We start from the raw sequence: 19,580 nt of genomic DNA on the forward strand, positions 1-19,580 counted from the left end.
GGCAGGACTCGCACAGAGCCGTGAGAAGGACGACTCCCAAATCTTTAAGTCGAACATGGTCAAGCGCGTGATCAGGTGAGGTCAGTATCACTCCCGGTGCCACTTCCTGAGGGAGGAAACTGAGGCCCAGCGCAGGAACAGCGCGAAGTCACAGAACAAGGAGGGAGAGGCAGGATTCCGATCCAGGTGGGTGTTGAGTCTGAAAATAACCTAGGAGAGCAGCTCCCATGTGGGCAGCAGCGCATCCCGACCAATCCTTTCAATGCCCCTTCCACAGATGGGGAAGCTCGAGGGCCGGGCTCTCTTTGCACAGATCCTGGGCCTGCGGGGAAGGGCACAGGGTGGACCCAGCGCTGCCTACCAGCAGCTTAAAGTAGGGGAGCATGTGTTATGCACTTAGAGCATTGAATTTATACCAAGAAGGGGGATATGTGAGTGGAGCTATTTTCCGGAGGAAATCGAGGCCCACGGGGGATGTCACAGGCTAATACCACGCAGAGGGTAAATACCGTGCAGGAGGGTTCACATCACAACCATGGGGGTAGGGGCGTTTTTTATTGCCATTCCTCCCCAGCAGATGGCAGTACAGAGCCAGGGCCTTATCCCAACAGAAGAGGCCCCCCGGAGCCACCGCTCTACCGGGAAGGCAAGGGTGTGGCCAGGGGGTGCCTCTTCCCAATTCACACCCAGAACCCCCACAGGCAAGCAGCGTTCCAGATGGAAGAGGCGAGGCCGGGATTTGAATCAAGGACCAGGTGCTTCCAGGGCTGGGATAGCTTCCCAAGGACTCCACAGGCACCCGGAGAGGAAGGTTCTCGTTCTGGGGGAAGCCCCGGCCGCCGGCGGCCCTGGCGGTCACTTCTTCTTCTGCACGTGGCCACAGTCGTACTTGCCGCGCACGATGGTGAGCTTCACGCCGGGCAGGTCCTGGGTGCGGCCGCCCTTCACGAGCACGACGTGGTGCTCCTGCAGGCTGTGGCCCTCTCCGGGGATGAAGCACACGGCCTCTCGGCCGGTGCTGAGCCGCACGCGGCAGCATTTGCGATTGGCCGAGTTGGGTTTCTTGGGCTTCCGGATGAACGTGCGCAGAACCACGCCCTTCAGCTGCGGCCGGCCCTCCGTGGGGCCCGGAGGGGCAGGCGGCCGCTTCGGAAGCCCCCGGCGGTGCATCTGGTTCAGGGTGGCCATGGGGCGGGCGGCCCCGAGCTGCAGGACCAGGGCTAGGCCTGGAGACACACAACCGGGAGGGCGCAGGGGGGTTATCATCCCAATGAAGGCAACGCGTAAGACTTCTAGGCCCTGTTGCGAGCACCTTACAAGGATGGATTTGTTTACGTCCAGAGGTGGTTGCTAATATTAGCAATAACGTTTTCTGAGCAACCGCCACAGGTCAGGTTCTATCTTAAACGTTTAACGTGAATTAACTCATTTTATTCGCAAGGAAGATACTGACTTTAATGCTGTTTAAAAACAGTAACAAGGGCGCCTGGGTGGCTCAGTCGGATGAGCGTCCGACTTGGACTCAGGTCACGATCTCGCGGTCCGTGAGTTCGAGCCCCGCGTCAGGCTCTGGGCTGATGGCTCGGAGCCTGGAGCCTGCTTCCGATTCTGTGTCTCCCTCTCTCTCTGCCCCTCCCCCGTTCATGCTCTGTCTCTCTCTGTCTCAAAAATAAATAATAAAACGTTAAAAAAACAAAACAAAACAAAAAAAAAACAGTAACAAACACAATCAGACTCAGGGGCGCCTGGGTGGCTCAGTCTGTGGGGCGTCTGACTTGAGCTCAGGTCATGATCTTGTGGGTTGATGGGTTGGAGCCCTGAGTCGGGCTCTGGAGCCTGGAGCCTGCTTCGGATTCGGTGTCTCCCTCTCTCTCTGCCCTGCCCCTGCTCATGCTCTGTCTCTCTCTCAAAAATAAATGAAGATTAAAAAAAAAAAAAAGCAAACAGATTCACACCATGTCATGTACTGTTCTATGCATCGTACCTGTATTAACTTGTGCCCGCCCCACAGCAACCCAGTGGGGTGTTTCCGGGAGGTGTCCCTCCTCCTCCCTGGCACACTCATTTCACACACAAACTTTATGCTCCCTCCACATCCAGGGAAGGCCCTGGCTCATGTTCTGTGTCTCACATTACAGCAGAATCCTCAAAGGGGCTGAGACGTTCCTAGGAGTCTCTTCCTAGTGGCGTGCCCTTGAGTAAGACTGCCGCTCAGTGGCCTCACTGTATCACAAACACCATGATCGAATCTCCCTCCTGAGTATGGTGTGTAAAGGCTGCCACGAGAGACACATATCGAGTCAGCTTGGGAGAACGAATATTGTTAAAATGTCGATACTACCCAAAGCAATCTACATATTCGATGCAATCCCTATCGAAATAACACCAGCATTCTTCACAGAGCTAGAACAATCTTAAAATTTTCTTTGTATTATTTTTTTTTAATGTTTATTTATTTTTGAGAGAGACACAGTGAGAGCAGGGGAGGGGCAGAGCGAGAGGGAGACACAGAATCCGAAGCAGGCTCCAGGCTCTGAGCTGTCAGCACAGAGCCCCACACGGGACTCGAACTCAGAAGGGGGAGATCATGACCTGAGCCGGTTGGACGCTTAACAGACTGAGCCATCCAGGCACCCCAAACGATCTTAAAATTTGTATGGACCCACAAAAGACCTCGAATGGCCAAAGTAATGTTGAAAAAGAAAACCAAAGCAGGAGGCATCACAATCCCGGACTTCAAGCTGTATTACAAAACTGTAATCATCAAGACAGTATGGTACTGGCACAAAAACAGACACTTAGATCAATGGAACAGACTAGAGAACCCAGAAATGGACCCACAAACGGATGACCAACTAGTCTTTGACAAAGCAGGAAAGAATATCCAATGGAAAAAAGACAGTCTCTTCAGGAAATGGTGCTGGAAAAACTGGACAGCAACATACAGAAGAATGAACCTGGACCACTTTCTTAGACCACACACGAAAATAAATTCAAAATGGGTGAAAGACCTAAACGTATGAAAGGAACCATCAAAATCCTAGAGGAGAAAACAGGCAACAACGTCTTTGACCTTGGTCACAGCAACTTCTTACTTGACATGTCTCCAGTGGTAAGGGAAACAAAAGCAAAAATGAACTATTGGGACTTCATCAAGATAAGAAGCTTCTGCACAGCGAAGGAAACAATCAGCAAAACTAAAAGGCAACCGACAGAATGGGAGAAGATATTTGCAAATGACACATCAGATGAAGGGTTAGTATCCAAAATCTATAAAGAACTTATCAAACTCAACACCCAAAAGACAATACAGTGAAGAAATGGGCAAAAGTCACGAATAGACACTTCTCCAAAGAAGACATCCAGATGGCCAACAGATACAATGAGAAGATGCTCATCATCAAGGAATGCAAATTGGTGCAGCCACTCTGGAAAACAGTATGGAGGTTCCTCAAAAAATTAAAAATAGAACTACCCTATGACCCAGTAATTGCACTACTAGGTATTTATGCAAAGGATACATAAACGCTGATTCGAAGGGGCACATGCCCCCCAATGTTTATAGCCACGCTATCGACAATAGCCAAAGTATGGAAAGAGCCCAAATGTCCATCGACTGATGAATGGATAAAGAAGGGGCACCTGGGTGGCTCTGTCGGTTAAGTGTCCAACTTCAGCTCAGGTCATGATCTCTTGGTTTTTGAGTTCGAGCCCCATCTCGGGCTCTGTGCTGACTGACAGCTCAGAATCTGGAGCCTGCTTCAGATTCGGTGTCTCCCCGCCCCCCCCCACCCCCCAGTCATGCTCTCTCAAAAATAAACATTAAAGAAAAATTTTTTAAAAAGATGTGGTATATACACATACACACAATGAAATATTACTCAGCGATCAAAAAGAACGGAATCTTGCCATTTGCGACAACATGGATGGAACTAGAGTGTGTTATGCTAAGCAAAATAAGTCAGCCACAAAAAGACAAACATCATATGATTTCACTCATACGTGGAATATAAGAAACAAAACATATGACGATAGAAGAAGGGAAGCAAAACTAAGATAAAAACAGAAAGCGAGACAAACTATAAGAGACCCTTAAATACAGAGAACTCAGGGCTGCTGGAGGGGGTGTAGGGTGGGGAGGATGGGCTAAATGGGGGGGAGGGGCATTAAGGAGGGCACTTGTTGGGATGAGTACTGGGTGTTGTATGTAAGTAATAAATCACTAAATTCCACTCCTGACATCATTATTACACTATATGTTAACTAACTTGGATTCAAACTTTAAAAAAATTAAAAATTAAAAAAAAATACATATCAGCTGAATGAACGAGTCAAGCACTTTGCTTGGATGTCTCACCCACGGAATTTAATAAGTACCTGCTGAAGAAATCAATAACTGACCCAAACTCCTGATGCCCCCTGACGACGCATAGCGGCCCCCAAGGCAACCACTTCCCACCTCTTGCCCCCGCAGCCCGAGCTCTGCTAAAACCCACCGTGTATCCATCCATCCCTAATTTAACCCCTGATTCCCCCGGGGCTGCGGCAGAGGCACACAAGTCCCGGCGGGGATAGCCCTTATCCTGCTGCGTCTCTGCAGCTCAAGCCCCTAACTTACCATAATTTAGGGACGTGTTGAGGCCACGGAGAAGACCGGACCAGGACATCCCACCGCCTGCAGGGTCCCTGTGTGAGGGGATATGAGCATCAGGAAGGAAAAAGGGAAAAGTGGCCGTAGCCGGACAAGGGCCCAAATTCTGCCCACCACGTCCTCAGAGCCTTCTGATTAAATCCAAGGAATTTCCTTGACGATCTAACCGCAACCCCACACGTTGCTGACAGAAATTCCCTCGGTAAATCTAGTTTCGCTCTGAGTGGGCACCCAACAACCTCTCCCGCCCCCCGCACACAGAAGCAGAAGATAAACTGAGGAGAGGGCCGGGGAGACTGGTAGAATCCAATGATTTCCATCAACTTCACCGACCCTTGCAGGGTCCGCAGGCACGCTGAATCTGCCTCTTGCCCCTTCCGGAGGTCACCCCGGCAGGGATTGGCTGGTTCTGCCTCCCGTGTACGCTGAAGGGGCGGGGCACAGATGACGATTGGTCAACGACAGAGTCAATCACAGTCGATTTTTCTCATCGAACTGTATTTGAGGCTCGAGAGGCGCTCACCCCATCCAGGGTCTGATTGGCAGGACGGCTGCTTTGCAATTGGTCTAAACGCGGAGGGGGCGGGACGAAGGGTGCGTGACTCCTTGTCCCCTGTCCAAGATGGCGGCGTCCATGGCGCGGCGCTTGTGGCCTTTGGTGGCTGGTCGGGGTCTTCGTTGCCGGAGAGGCTGCATCTGCAGCCATAGCCCAAAAAGAACTTTTGCCACGGAGAGACGAGACCGGAACCTCCTGTACGAGCACGCGCGCGAGGGCTACAGCGCGCTCCCTCATCTGGACATGGAACCTCTGTGCGCATGCCCGGAAGAGGCCGCGCGCGCCCTGCAGCTCCGCAAGGGGGAGCTGCGTCCCGAAGACCTGCCCGCGATCGTGAGTGCGCTTGCGCCGGCCGTCAGCTGCGGGGCGGAACGGGGCTTGCGAGATACTGTCCAGCAGGGGGCGAAACTACTGCAGGAATTTCCGTTTCTTCCCAAGTTTAGCCAGTATGTTGTGCTTGGCACCCATAGATGTGCCAGTTATCCACGGAGTGCTAGGGCCCTACTGTGTACCCACCCACCATGCGCCTGTTCCGTAAAGCGTACTGAGTACCTACTTTGCGCTTAGGAACTTAACTACGTGCCGATGTTCTCTGTGCTCCAGCCTCCTGCCAGGCTTCCTGAAGACCACAAAAGAAAATAGGGGAGGGGGACGAAATTGAGGGACAGGGATGTGAATTAGACGAGGGTGGAGAGGGGGTTGCCTCTGGAGAGTAAGAACCCCGCACCTGCCCCACAGGTAGCAAGCACTTAAATAATTATTTAATTAATGGTTCTGCCGAACAGCTGCTTAGGGAGCATCTACTATGTCCCAGGCTTTGATAATGAGGTGGTGAATAATATAATACTACATGCCAGGGAACAAGAAGCAGTCACCATTATTACTAGACCTTGGGAGCAACCCAAGTGCCCACTGACGGACGAATAGATAAAATGGCCTACGGTACACACAGTGGGATATGATCCAGCCTTCCAAAGGGAAGGAAATTCTGACACATGCTAGAACATGAATGAACCTTGAGGACATGACGCTAAGTGAACTAAGGCGGTCACAAAAAGACAAAAGCCGGATAATTCCATTCACGCCAGGTACCTAGAGTGGTCAAATGCACAGAGACAGGAAATAGAGTGACGGTTGCCAGGGGCTGGGGAGAGGGGAACAGGGAGATAGTGTTTAATGGGTATAGCATTTCAGTTTGTGAAGATAAAGTTCTGGAGATGGACGGTGGGGATGGCTGCACATTAGTGCCGTTGAACTGTACTCTTAAAAATGGTTGAAATGCTACACTTTATGTATTTTTAAAATTTTTTTATGTTTATTTAGTTTTGGGAGAGAGACAGAGCATGAGCAGGGGAGGGGCAGAGAGAGCGGGAGACCCAGAATCGGAAGCAGGCTCCAGGCTCTGAGTTGTCAGCACAGAGTTCGTGGGGCTTGAACTCACTAACTGCAAGATCATGTCCTGAGCTGAAGTGGGACGCTCAACCGACTGAGCCACCCCGGTGCCCAACTTTATGTATTTTTTTAAACGTTTATTTATTTATTTTGAGAGAGAGTGAGCAGGAGAGAGGCAGAATCCCAAGCAGCCTCCGCCCTGTTAGCACAGAGCCCGATGTAGAGCTTGAACCCACAAACTATAAGATCATGACCTGAGCTGAAACCAAGAGTCGGGCACTTAACCGACTGATTCACCCAGGTGCCCCATAAAATGCTAAACTTTGTATTTTACCACAATTTCTTAAAGTGCTGGTTTAGCAGTCTTGAATTATTTATAACCCGCTAATGGATCACATCCCAAAGCCCGAGAAACACTTCTTTAGGGCATGAAATGTGAAGAGGAAAATGGCATGTGGCTTTATGGGCAATAACAAGGCACGTGAATTGTTCCTAGGGGCACTGGGGGGCCATGGGTGCCTCCAGGCAGGAATGGGATTGTGTAAGAGCTCTGGCTGGATTGGAGGAGGTGAGCCTGAAGGCTGGGAGGATAGCACAGCGGTCCTCGTGGCAGATGACAGGATCTGGAGCAGAGAGGGGCAGGAGTCAGGGGATGGGAGCAGGACAGACGCGATGGACGTTCAGGAGGCAGAAACGTTGGGACACGGAACCTGGCCACAGGGCTGGGGTGGCATCCGGCAGGAGGCTCAGGGTCCTGCGGCCGGGGATGGGAGTTTGTGGGGCTGTCCCTGGAGGAGGAGCAGATTCGGGAGGGGGATGTTTTTCCTAGAGTTACTTTTGCACATAGTGAGTGTCCAGGGGACATCCGGGAGAGCCACCCAGTGGGCAGCAAACCACCTTATGGCCTGCGCCCCCTCCCAGTTGCCAGCCCCGGGGAGGTAGGACAGTGCTGTTTGCACCATTTTATCAGAGGGAAAACTGCAGCCAGAGAGGACAGAGGGGTTTGCCCAGGGCTGCGGGCTCACAGAGGGACCTCACGGCAGTAGGTGTGCCCGTGACCCAGAGCTGAGCCTGCTTTGTTGGAGGGTTGAGCGCGGCAGCCCCATAGGACAGAGGCTGCCTCTCTCTTCTCTGACACTCAGAGGGGAGTGCTGGCGGGGCCTCAGCTCTGTGCCCCTCAGCGCCTGGGTCCTTTCACCCTCCTGCTCCGTGTCCCTTAGGATGCTGTTCGGTTTGGCTGTGCTTCAGAGCCTGTCATCCAGTCCAAGGGGAGTGAGAGAAAGCCCAGCATGGGGGCTTGTCTTCAAGGAGGTGACCCAAGAGTCACACTCTCCCCTTCCACTCACGTCCATTGGTTGATCTTGGACACGTGAGCACAAGTAGCTGCAGAGGAGGCTGGGAAATGTGTCTTACGTCTGGGCAGCCGTGTGCTTTACATCAGGAAGCCTAGTACAGAAGGGAACGAGGAGAGCCTGGCTGCTGGGCTCCAGGTGGCCAGCAGGGGGAGGCTCCAGCGAGAAGGGGCAGGAGACAGTGGCCCCTTCACCCCTTTCCCTCCTGTGTCCTCCCCCAGATCTCAGCATGGCAGGAGCTGAGGCAGCTGCGGGAGCAGATCCGGAGTCTGGAGGAAGAGAAGGGGGCCGTGGCTGAGGCAGTACGGGCCCTGATGGTGAGCGGCAGGGGAAGGGAGGGGGTCCTAGGTGGGTGAGGCTTCACTATGTTGATTTGACCTCAGTTTCCCCGCTCACAGCCCAGGATGGCCGCGTAGTACCGTGTCTCTTCACATGACTGCCAGAGTCAGAAAACAGGACTTCTGTGGCTTGAGTAGTCTTGGGCTAGACAGCCAAGAGCATCTGCCTCAGGGGGCTGAAAAGAGTAATCATAAAAATAATAGCAGCTGTTTATATAGCAATCACTGTGTGCCAGGCACTGTTCTAGATGCTTTCCTCCTCTGAACCCTCCCAACTCTGTGAGACAGGAACAATACAAACCCAATTTACAACCAGGCTCCCAAGAGGTTAGCATGTGCCTGAGCGTCGCAGCCGGAAAGTGGGTGAGGCAGGATTCGCACCCAGGCACCCGGGCTGCTTTTCGCCAGTCCGCTCGAAGGCCGACTGCAAAACTAGTTACACCTCCCAGTGACCCTCCTATGTAAGTGCCAGGCCCCAGACTACGTGCATCACAGGCAGGCAGCCAGTGACCACAGCAAAATTGGTCACAGCTCACGTTCCATGAGCGCCAACTCATCTGCTCGGGGAAGCCATTCAGCAGCCCTGCTGGGGAGGTCCCGTTATCCCATTTCACAGGTGGGAATACCGAGGCTCGGAGCAGGAAAGAGATTTGCCCAAGGGACACGGAGCGGGTAGGCACCCGACATTCAGACCCGGGTCTGCCTGATTCCGCCTGCCGCTCTGGCTCGAGGAAGGTTCAGGTTCACCAGCTTTACCGCTCCTAGCCTCGATTTTCTTATCTACGAAACGGGAAGCACGCCGATGCCAACTTCACGGAGCAGGTTGTGAAGAAATAGGACCGCGTGAGAGCCGTGTGAGAGCAGGGACGGGCTCGATGAACAGAGCTGCGGGTGTGGCTACTCTTCCATTATCTTGCCTCCTCCCGGCTTTACTGAGAAACTGAGGCACGGAGGGGAGGAAGGTCTGTCCAGCCAGGCACCCACAGAGCAAGGAACTCACCCCACCCCACCCGGCCCTGTTTGACCTTTCACCCCTCCTTTCTTCCCTCCTCCCCGGCCCCAGCTTCACGAACCTGATCACCCCCTCCATCTCTCTTCTACCAGGTCAACCGGGACAACACTCAAGTGCAGCAGGTAGTCCCGAGGGCCGGTGTCCTGCCCCCGGGGGGAGTGGGCAGGTGCCACGGGGGTCGTGATTCCTACCTTGTGACCGAAGACAACAAACAGGATTATTGATCCAAGTGAATCTATTGGTTCCTGAAACCTAAGAGGCTGGCTTCTATCTGGTTCTAGTTCCCCCTTTGTTCCCAGACCGGCTTTCTGCCCTTAGAGAAAGGGGAGGCGGGGTGGGGCCCGAAGGGGACCGCTTCCCTGATCGCTGCACCCCTGGTCCTGGGGCTCGGGTCGCGTGCCTGTCTTCGAGCCAGTCGCTGTGGCCCAGGCATTAGAATGTTCTGGTAGGCCAGGGCTGAGTCACGGCCCCCTGGACTTGCCATGTGGTGGTGAGGTGAGGTGAGGGAATTTCCCAAACAGAAATTCAGGATGTTGGGCCAAAGAGAGAGTGGGTGCCGACCACAGGGGTTGTGCCGGCAAGGCCCAAGGTCAGACTGGTTGAGGGACCCCCCCCCGCCCTCTCCTGGACTGACCCGGCTTGTCCCCCTGCCCAGGACCCCCAGTATCAGAGTCTGCGGGCCCACGGCCGAGAGATCCGCGAGCAGCTCATGGTCCTGTACCCCAAGGAGACTCAGCTTGAAGAGGAGTTCTACCTGCGGGCGCTGAGGCTGCCCAACCAGACCCACCCGGATGTGGTGAGCGCGGTGCTGGGTGGCGGGGGAGCCCAGGGGCCCGCCCGGGACCACCCTCCCCGTGACTCCCGCTGTGTCCCTGCAGCCCGTCGGGGACGAGAGCCAGGCCCGGGTGCTCCACGTGGTCGGAGACAAGCCAGGTGGGCCAGCCCCCAGGCCCGGAGCCGAGGCTGGGTGGTGTCCCTGGGGTGTGGGACGTGGCCGGTGCTCCCCTCCTCCTGCCTTCTGCCCTGTGTGTGTATGGCAGTCCGTCCCTGGCTCGCTTTGGCTGTTTCCCTTGGGTTTTCCTCCCTGACTCCGGTGTCTCTCTCTCTCTCTCTCTCTCTGGCTCTGATTCTCTGTACCCACCCACCTCTTTCTCACCTCCTCCTAATGTTCTCTTCCCTTTCCCTTCTCTCTCCTTTTCCACCTCGGCTCCGCGTCTCTCGCCATCTCTCCCTTTGCCAGTCCCGCCTCCGCTGCCCTCTCTCTCTCTCTCTCTCTTCTCTCTCCCCTCTCCCTTTCCCTCTGTCTCCCTCACTCCCTCTTACTGCCGCTCCCTCCTGCCGGCTCTCTCATCCTGTCTGTGTCCCTGTTCTGTGTCTCTCTCCCGACTCCTTATTCCACTCCTTCTCATCCGGATCCAGCATTCTCCTTCCAACCCCGGGGCCACCTGGAAATCGCGGAGAAACTTGACATCATCCGGCAGAAGTGAGCTCCGCCCGCTCGCGCCCCCTCTGCCCTCCCCGCCCCAGCAGCTGGCTCGGCACCAGGTGTGGAGCCGCCCGGGCCTCACCCCGCATGAATGTTTGATGCCCGGTCCCCCGCCTGGCACCTGGCTTCTGCCTCAGGGTGCTCGGGTCCCCCTCTTCCCCCACCAGCCCCGGCGCACACACACCCGCCTGTCTGCCCGTCTGTCTCCCAGGCGCCTGTCCCACGTGTCCGGCCACCGCTCCTATTATCTCCGTGGGGCTGGGGCCCTCCTGCAGCACGGCCTGGTCAACTTCACCCTCAACAAGCTCATCCAGCGGGTATGGGTCGGGATGGGAGGGCTGCCTGGAGGGGGTGACGTCGACAGTGACTCAGAGGGCTCAAGACGGGGAGGAGGGCGTTCCCTGTGCTCCAGCCATTATTTCAGAGCTTTACGTGTATTACCGACACTTTAATTCTTATAGCAACGTTATGAGGTAGATGCTCTTATCCCCACTTCAGGGATGGAGAAATTAAGGCCCGGAGAGGGCGTAACTAGCCCAAGATCTCACGGCTGCTGCTTGGAGCCGGCCCTAGGGCCTGTGCCTGGGACCTCACCACCTGCCGTAGTGTAAAGGAGGTGTTGCTGGAATGGGAGGGGTTGGCGGGGGCTGAAGGCAAGGGCTGTTGACCGTGGCCCCAGGCCATTTCCTGAGGGCACTGGGGAGCCACAGAAGGCTCTAACTACACCTCCCGCTACCCTGTGTGGGATGCAGTGAGAGGAAACCGCAAAGCACCGACAGAGAGGGCCCCGGCGGCAGGGACACCAGGGTCCCGAAGCCAGCTCCAAGCCTACTGGCTCCAAGCCAGCTGAAGCCTCCCTCAATCTCCTCTGAGGCGGAATGGGTTTTGAAGGACAAGCGGGAGTCACTGGCCCACTCTGCAGTGTCTCTGGTCTGGTGGGGGTCCTGGCCGTGCCCTCACCCCGCCCCCTTCCCGTTCACAGGGCTTCACTCCCATGACAGTGCCAGACCTTCTCCGGGGAGCTGTGTTTGTGAGTGCCCCCCGCACCCAGCTGCGTGCCAGGCCCTGTTCCGGGGACCCCAGGCGTGAAGAACAGCCTGTCTCCCCTGCAGAGACGGCCCTGGGACTGGGTTGAGGGTGGGCAGCTCCAGGTGCTTCCTGGGGAGGAGCGGGGCTTGTTCCTGCAAAAGGAGGCTGAGGTTATCTGTCCCCTGACCTGTGTGGCTTGGCCTCCTCCCCAGGAAGGCTGTGGGATGACACCAAATGCCAACCCGTCCCAAATTTACAATATCGACCCATCCCGCTTCGAAGACCTCAACCTGGCTGGGACAGCAGAGGTGGGGCTCGCTGGTAAGCACCTGCCTGGGGGCAGCAGCAGGGGTGAAGATACCTCCAGTGTCCTCAGAGCAGGAGGGATTGTAGGGGGATAACCAGGAGCATCCTGGGGGTGACAGCTGCCTGCCTAGGATGTCTCAGTGACCCCCACGGCCAGCCTGTACAGTTGTGTAGGTTGTTAACTGCACAACAGTACAGTGAGGATCCAGCCCCATGCCCTGACAGGAGGTCGTGTCTACGAGAGAGGACACCTTTTCTAATTGTCACAGAGATTTCCTGTGGATGGTGGTGACCCATCCTGGCTGACACATTCTCTTCCTCTCTCCTCCCAGGCTACTTCATGGACCATTCCGTGGCCTTCAGGGACCTGCCAATCAGGTGATGTCCAGTTCCTTTATTTATTTATTTATTTATTTTTTAATTTTTTTTTAACGTTTATTTAATTTTGAGACAGAGAGAGACAGAGCATGAACGGGGGAGGGTCAGAGAGAGAGAGGGAGACACAGAATCCGAAACAGGCTCCAGGCTCTGAGCGGTCAGCCCAGAGCCCGACGCGGGGCTTGAACTCACAGACCGCGAAATCGTGTCCTGAGCTGAAGTCGGACGCTTAGCCAACTAAGCCACCCAGGCGCCCCGATGTCCGGTTCCTTTAGATCTTGTCCCCCACTGTGACATTCCCTCTCCCCTCCCTGACTCTACTTCCCCTGCCCACCCCACCCCCATCCCCCACCCAGGATGGTTTGTTCCAGTACCTGCTACCGGGCTGAGACAGACACAGGGAAGGAGCCACGGGGACTGTATCGAGTGCATCATTTCACCAAGGTTGGTGTAGCCGCGACCTGGGGAGGAGGGCTCACTCCGGTGGCCGGGGGCCTTCTGACTCCTGTGCCCGCTGCACTGCCCCAGGTGGAGATGTTCGGGGTGACAGGCCCTGGGCTGGAGCAGAGCTCACAGCTGCTGGAGGAGTTCCTGTCCCTGCAGATGGAGATCTTGACGGAGCTGGGCCTGCACTTCCGGTGCGGAGAAGGGTGGGGGTGAGGGAGGAGGGATAGGCTGGCTAGGTGCTCCCACCTTACACGCCCTCATCACCTCCTCTCCCTCCGCCCCCTTGCCCCGTGTCAGGAATACACGCGGGATATGTATCTGTCAGTCTGTAACGTCCCATGTGGGACCATAGGACGGTGACAGCAGTCTGAGTGGCACAGGGCGCCCCGGGGATGGGGACCCGGGCCCCTTCCCTCTCGTGGCTCCCATCTCTCGGTCATCGGCACTTCACCCCAAGGGGCTCCTCACTGCCTGGGCTCGGCGGGGAGGGCGGGGGCGCCCCCTTCCCTTTCAGGCAGGACCTGGTGGGTGGCCCCACGCCCTCCCGTCCTATGCGTCACACCTGGCTTCCAGAGAGGCCGGGCGATGTGGGCTTTTCCTCTCGGTGACCCGTTATAGACCCAGGGTGCCGAGAGTGGCCACGTGCCCACTCTCCTCCCCGTCCTCCCCCCCCCCCCATCCGTTCCCCTTCCGCCTTCTCCACTGCCCCGTGCCTCGCCTCTGTGCCCTCGTCGCCACCAGCTCCGCCTCCTTTTTCGCTTCCATTTTCCTCTTTTTTGGCTATCTTCTCTTCCATCACCCTCCCCCCCCCCCCCCCCCCGTGCCTTCTTCCTCCTCCCCCTCCTCCTCCACCACTGCCGCCACCTCTTGCCTCTCACTGACCTTCGCCACAACTTTCTCTTCCGCCGCAGCGTCCTGGACATGCCCACCCAGGAACTGGGCCTCCCCGCCTACCGCAAGTTCGATATCGAGGCCTGGATGCCGGGCCGCGGCCGCTTTGGCGAGGTGAGCCCCCGCCGCGGTGGGGACGCAGTGGGGGACCGGGACCGGACCCCCCACAGGTGATCCTCTCAGCCCACCCCTCCCCGCACCCAGGTCACCAGTGCTTCCAACTGCACGGACTTCCAGAGCCGCCGGCTGCACATCATGTTCCAGAAGGAGGCCGGGGAGCTGCAGTTTGCCCACACAGTAAGCGCCCGCCCCCCCTTGCCCAGCCTCCCGAGAGCCTCCACTCCCTGAGGCCCACACCCCCTCGGCCTCTCCGGGGCAGGAGAGGTCGTCGCGGATGCGAGCACGCCTCTCCCCCAGGTGAACGCCACAGCCTGTGCCGTCCCTCGCCTGCTCATCGCCCTCCTGGAGAGCAACCAGCGGGAGGTGAGCGGTGGAAGGATCCCACCCAGGGAGGCCGAGGGTGGAGGCCCGGGTCAGTGGCAGCATCCTGAGGCCTGCTCTGTCCCCAGGACGGCTCGGTCCTCGTGCCCCCTGCCCTCCAGCCCTACCTTGGCACCGATCGGATCACGGCCCCCACCCACATGCCTCTCCAGTACATCGGCCCCAACCAGCCCCAGAAGCCCAGGCTCCCGGGCCGGCCCGCTTCGAGCTGAGAGCGCACCCTCATCGGTCAGCAGGGCTGTTGCCGCTTCCTGGAGCTCAGGGGACCCTGGAGACCTGGGACCCGTTTTCCTAAGCCCATCCTGACATCTGCATTCCTCACACCGGCTCCGTGCCCGGGCCCCTTTCCTACTTCCGTACTTCCTCAGAATCAGCCGGTGACCCTGTTGTCACTGGTGGTCCCAGCCTGCTCCGGAAAGCAGGACGCCTGGGGATTTAAAAGCTGTAGGGATGGGGGAAGGAGAGGAAGAGGCCTCCAAACGTCCTTCCTTCTTCCCTCCCCCAGTACTTAGCAGAAAAGTCCCCAATAAATGGTCAGAACCAAGGCCTTTGTGGATCTGTGAGCAAGGGACATGACCCTGGCTGACCTGCGGGGGTGCTGGGCAGTTGGTCAGAGGTACTAAACCATCATAGGGTCTGTGGCCACAGGGACCATGGCCAAGAATGTCCAGCAGCCCCCAGAGCACACGGAGGGCAACTTGGGGGCCACCTCAGGAACTGAGAGGGTGCGAGGCCTCTCCCTTGCTCTAGGACGAGGGGCACCTTGCACTGACCCCAGTTTCTTTTTTTTTTTTTTTTTTTTTTTTTTTTAATGTTTATTTATTTTTGAGACAGAGAGAGAGCATGAATGAGGGAGGGTCAGAGAGAGGGAGACACAGAATCTGAAGCAGGCTCCAGTCTCTGAGCTGTCAGCACAGAGCCCGACGCGGGGCTCGAACTCATGGACCGCGAGATCATGACCTGAGCCGAAGTCGGCCGCTCAACCGACTGAGCCACCCAGGCGCCCCTGACCCCAGTTTCAACCTCACTCCCCCATCTCCACTGCAGGGGGCTGGGGGGGGTGGGGTCCAGTAGGCAGCACAAACTCCACGAAGCAGAACTCACTCTTCCCCTCGCTGTGCCTGTCTTGGTACATGGAACTGCCTTCCCAGTTCTTCAGGCCACAGCCCTTCGGTCACTCTCTGCTCCCCTCGTGCCCACGTAGGTCAGACCCTGGCGGCTCCTTCTCCAAACCATTACCAGAATCCGCCCTTACTCTCTTCCTCCCCGGTCCCTCCCTGGTCCCTCCCCGGTCCTGTCCACTGTTTTCTCCCCATCTGGAGAGTCACGACAGCCCCTCCACCATCTCCTCGCTCCTCTGCCCCCACGCAGCCAGAGCGACCCTGCGGACACCTGTGTCTGGTCACATCCCTCCACCGCTTGGAGCCCTCATGTAGCTCCATCTCAGGGGAAAGGACAGAGCTGTCCCCGTGATCCACAGAGCCCCACGTGGTCTGCCCCCTGCCTTCCGTTTCAACCCACCTCCTCTCTCTCGTGCTCTGGTCTTGCTGTCCTAACTCTGCAGACTCTTTTTTTTTTTTTTTAATCTTTATTTATTTTTGAGAGAGAGAGAGACAATGTGAGCGTGGGGGAACAGGGAGAGAGAGGGAGACACAGAATCGGAAGCAGGCTCCAGGCTCTGAGCTGTCAGCACAGAGCCTGATGTGAGGCTCAAACTCCCAAACCACGAGATCATGACCTGAGCTGAAGTCAGACACTTAACTGACTGAGCCGCCCAGGCGCCCCAGTCTGCAGACTCATTCTTGACTCCGACCTTTGCGCTGGCTAGTCCCTTCTGTGGCTACTCTTCCCCTCAGTCTTGTGTGATTGCCTCCATTTTATGACTCAGGCCTTAGCCCACATATCACCTCCTCAGAGAGGACTTCCCTGGCCGGCCAAAGGAAAAGCCACTCGCGCTGTGTGATGCAGGAGTCTGCGGTCATTTCCTCCTTCCTTATAGGCGCAGAGTTGAGTGTTGTGTCTTCCTCTTCTCAAATGTCGGCCCAAGAGGACGGGGAAGTTTGCCTGCTTGTTCACTGCTGTCACCCGGGCTTTCTGAGAGGGTGGGGCATATAGTAGGTGCTCAATAAAAGCTACTGGACTGAGGGTGCTGGGACGGGTGTAGTTCCCAGGGCCAGACACTGTCTAAGTGACCTTACGCACCCGTTATGTATTTACCCCTCACCTGTGGGGCAGGTGGCCACCCGCCCTGTCTCACAAAGCATAAAACCAATCCTAGAGAGGTCTGGCAGTTTCCCCAGGCTGCACAGCTGGCCGTGGTGGAGCTGGGATTCAGGCGGAGCCCAGCCACCACCTCTGCGGAAGTAGGTTTAGGACCCCCAAATCTCCAGATGAGGAAAAGGCCAAAGAAGGGAAGGAGTTGCCTGAGGTCTATCTGTGAATGGCTGCCGCTGGATTCGAACTCAGGTCGCCCTCCCCGTGCAGCCTTAAGCTCAACAGACCGTGTCTCTCTGGGGGAAGCACCCTCCCTCCATGCTGACGCTCCGGGACCATTAGCTGGAAGAGGAGCGGGTGCGGGACGTGGGTCTCCATGAATAATTGAGGGTCTCGGGCAGGTGGCCGCCCGGCAGCTGTCACCCTGGCGCGGGCGGGGAAGGGGCGGTGATGACGTCACTTCCTCCCCCGCGGGGCCACTGGCGCGGGTTATAAGGAGCTGCCGCGCCGTCCCGCGCGGCGCCGAGCACCCTGGTCCCGACGCCCCACCATGCAGAGCCGCGGGCCCGCCTCCGTGCTGCTGTTGCTGCCGCTGCCCCTGCTTCTGGCGCTGCTGCCGGGGGCCGGTGAGTGCCAGGAACTGGAGAGGGCACCTCTGCGGCCAGCTCAGGGACCAGGGACTAGGGGTGCGGGGGGCGGGAACGGTGCACCCATTGGGGTTGGACTAGAGACTTCACGGGCTGAGCTTCCAGGTAGGGACGGTGCACCTGGCAGGTAGGCTGGGGAGGGGACCGTGGATCAGCACCGAGGACAGTGCCCGCGGGGTACCGAGGGTACCAGCACCCACCTCCTTCCTCCACAGCCACCGCTGCTCCCTTGGCGCCAAGACCCTCCAAGGAAGAGGTGAGGAGTGCAGACCCCTTGCCCTGCCTCATCTTCCCCAGACCCTGGCCCTCCCTGACCGGCCTCCATGATCCTCTCCCTCCCAAACTTCCCACTGCTCTCATTCCTCCCGTCTGCCCTACCCTCAACCTCCCCTCTGACCCTTCACGCCCAGCTGACCCGCTGTCTGGCAGAAGTGGTCACAGAAGTGCTGACGCTGGGCCAGCCCCAGAGAAGCCCCTGCACAGCTCTCCTCCACAAAGGTAAGGAGGGCCCAGGCCCCAGAGCCTCTTGGGAGCCCCCACCCCACCCCGGGGTTCCGGCCGGGGCTGCCTGGAGGAAAGGTGGTCTCATCCCAGGGCCCCCTTGCCTGGGCTGGCACGGCACACCCGGTGTCCCGTCCGGCCTCCAGCCCCACCCTGGGGGGTCCCTGCAGAGGCACGGGATGAGGGCAGAGAACATCCCCCAGACCTGACCCTCCTCTCCCGGTTTTGGGCAGCCCCCCTGTGGGGCCTCGGGCAGGCCCCAGAACTCCTCCAGGTCCGGTTCCCGATTCTGCTGCACAGAGAGCATCCTCTCTCTTTCCACCAGAGATGTGTGAGACAGAGCCCTACGGCTGTGTGTCCACCAAAGAGAAAGGCCTGCTGGTTGGGGATTTCAAGAAGCAAGAGGCTGGGAAGATGAGGTCCAGCCAGGAAGCGAGGGATGAGGAAGAGGCAGCCGAGAGGGCCCACAAGTCTGAGGTGCGGGAACAGACCATCCGCGAGCAGCTCCATAGCCGGCTCCACCAGGAGGAGGAGGAGGAGCAGGAGCGGGAGGAGGAGGAGGAGGAGGAGGAGGAGGAGAGGAAGAAGAGGGGGCCCATGGAACCCTTCGAAGGCCCGTGGAAGCGGCGCCCAGAGGGTGGAGGGCGGCCCCACAAGCGAGTGGCAGAGCAGGCCAGTGACGAGGAAACAGCCCAGTTTGAGGCCGAGGAGAAGGGTGTGCAGGTGCTGGGCGCGGGCCACGGCCTGTGGCAGGGGGCCGAGGCGGGTGGAGGAGAAAGGCACGAGGACTCGCCGCATCACCACCGCCTCCGCCAGCCAGAAGCCGGGCCCAAGCAGGAGGAGAAGGAAGAGGCTTCTGAGAGGGAGGTGAGTGGAGGCCACGGGCAAGCGGGGTAGGCCAAACGGCCCGTGGAATCGACTACCAAATGGGTACCAGTTGGGCTGTACACGGCCACTGTCCACCGCAAATGGACCATGGTGACCGGAACGGACACCAGGACTAGGCAGCGACATCCGAGCAAGGCCCCTGCTTGGCCAAGATGGCTTCCACACCAAGAGTACAGTAACCAAGATGGCCACCAGAATCGCGCGGAGGCGTCCGAGTGAGCCGCCACCGTAGTCAGTAACGCGCAGTCTGGCCACGTGAAAAGTGGCTGCCGTGCTCGGTTCACTGGACCACAGGTGGACACCACCGCTGGGCCGTGGAAAGAAAGACGTCCCCGTGACTGGCGGCAGCAGCCTAACCGGCCAGCACCTCACAAATGGGTCAGGGCCCCTTTACTAGCCACACCTGCTGTCGTTGGCCGTGGCGGTCCACGCAGACTGCCTCGCTGGCCACGTCGGCCGGTCTAACTCTTCCACTGCGGTCACCACCGCGGTCCGTGGGGACCAGAGGACCGCTGCCGGCTGCCGGCATGCAAACCGACATGGCCCACATTCATGGGTGACTCCTGAGGGGGGCCTGCCCTTGAAGGTGGGTGTGCTGATCAACCCGTTTCTGATCCCCCCAGGAGCATGACACGGTGCGGCTGGAGCACGTGCGAGATGAGCTAAAGAAGGCAACGGAGCTTCTGGGGGAGGAGATCAGGAGGGAGGGATGACCCCCGACCTCGCGTCCTCCTTCCTGACACACCCTATGGCTTATGACTGTTGACCCCCAAAGCTCGCCTAACACCCCACTCCGTTCCCCAGCCTGCAGGAATGGGGGGACAGGTGTGCCACGCGACCAGGCCCGAGGGGCCGAGTCTGAGCTGGGTAGAGGGGCTGGGCTCCAACCGACTCTGGAAACACCCGGCCACCCATGTAACCCACTCCAACCCTGCCGAGTGAATAAAGCACAAAGAAAACCGCTAAGGCTCGTGTGGCACTTGATGTTAGA

At 57.8% G+C, this 19,580-nt stretch overlaps 3 protein-coding genes across 3 annotated transcripts; 2 read left to right on the forward strand and 1 right to left on the reverse strand.

Moving 5' to 3' along the window:
- Positions 1 to 534: 534 nt before the first annotated feature.
- Positions 535 to 5,099, reverse strand: MRPS12 (mitochondrial ribosomal protein S12). The gene is made up of 3 exons (XM_060651053.3): positions 4,985 to 5,099; positions 4,619 to 4,686; positions 535 to 1,226 (listed from the first exon to the last, which is right to left on the reverse strand). Exons 2-3 carry the CDS (start codon positions 4,665 to 4,667, stop codon positions 856 to 858), a joined length of 420 nt encoding a protein of 139 aa, XP_060507036.3. The 5' UTR covers positions 4,668 to 4,686; positions 4,985 to 5,099; the 3' UTR covers positions 535 to 855.
- A 95-nt stretch (positions 5,100 to 5,194) lies between these two features.
- Positions 5,195 to 14,883, forward strand: SARS2 (seryl-tRNA synthetase 2, mitochondrial). The gene is made up of 16 exons (XM_060651041.3): positions 5,195 to 5,540; positions 8,173 to 8,268; positions 9,394 to 9,423; positions 9,957 to 10,097; positions 10,180 to 10,234; positions 10,721 to 10,784; positions 10,999 to 11,104; positions 11,770 to 11,817; positions 12,029 to 12,137; positions 12,455 to 12,500; positions 12,857 to 12,944; positions 13,029 to 13,138; positions 13,859 to 13,952; positions 14,043 to 14,135; positions 14,256 to 14,321; positions 14,408 to 14,883. The coding sequence occupies exons 1-16, from the start codon at positions 5,274 to 5,276 to the stop codon at positions 14,549 to 14,551; spliced, it is 1,557 nt and encodes a 518-aa protein (XP_060507024.1). The 5' UTR covers positions 5,195 to 5,273; the 3' UTR covers positions 14,552 to 14,883.
- A 443-nt stretch (positions 14,884 to 15,326) lies between these two features.
- CCER2 (coiled-coil glutamate rich protein 2) lies at positions 15,327 to 19,550 on the forward strand. The gene is made up of 5 exons (XM_060651052.3): positions 15,327 to 17,179; positions 17,416 to 17,456; positions 17,611 to 17,698; positions 18,027 to 18,568; positions 19,213 to 19,550. The coding sequence occupies exons 1-5, from the start codon at positions 17,104 to 17,106 to the stop codon at positions 19,300 to 19,302; spliced, it is 837 nt and encodes a 278-aa protein (XP_060507035.3). The 5' UTR covers positions 15,327 to 17,103; the 3' UTR covers positions 19,303 to 19,550.
- The last annotated feature ends 30 nt before the right edge of the window (positions 19,551 to 19,580 follow it).

This window comes from Panthera onca, chromosome E2 (assembly GCF_046562875.1).
Source record: "Panthera onca isolate mPanOnc1 chromosome E2, mPanOnc1 haplotype 2, whole genome shotgun sequence".
NCBI classification, from domain to species: domain Eukaryota; kingdom Metazoa; phylum Chordata; class Mammalia; order Carnivora; family Felidae; genus Panthera; species Panthera onca.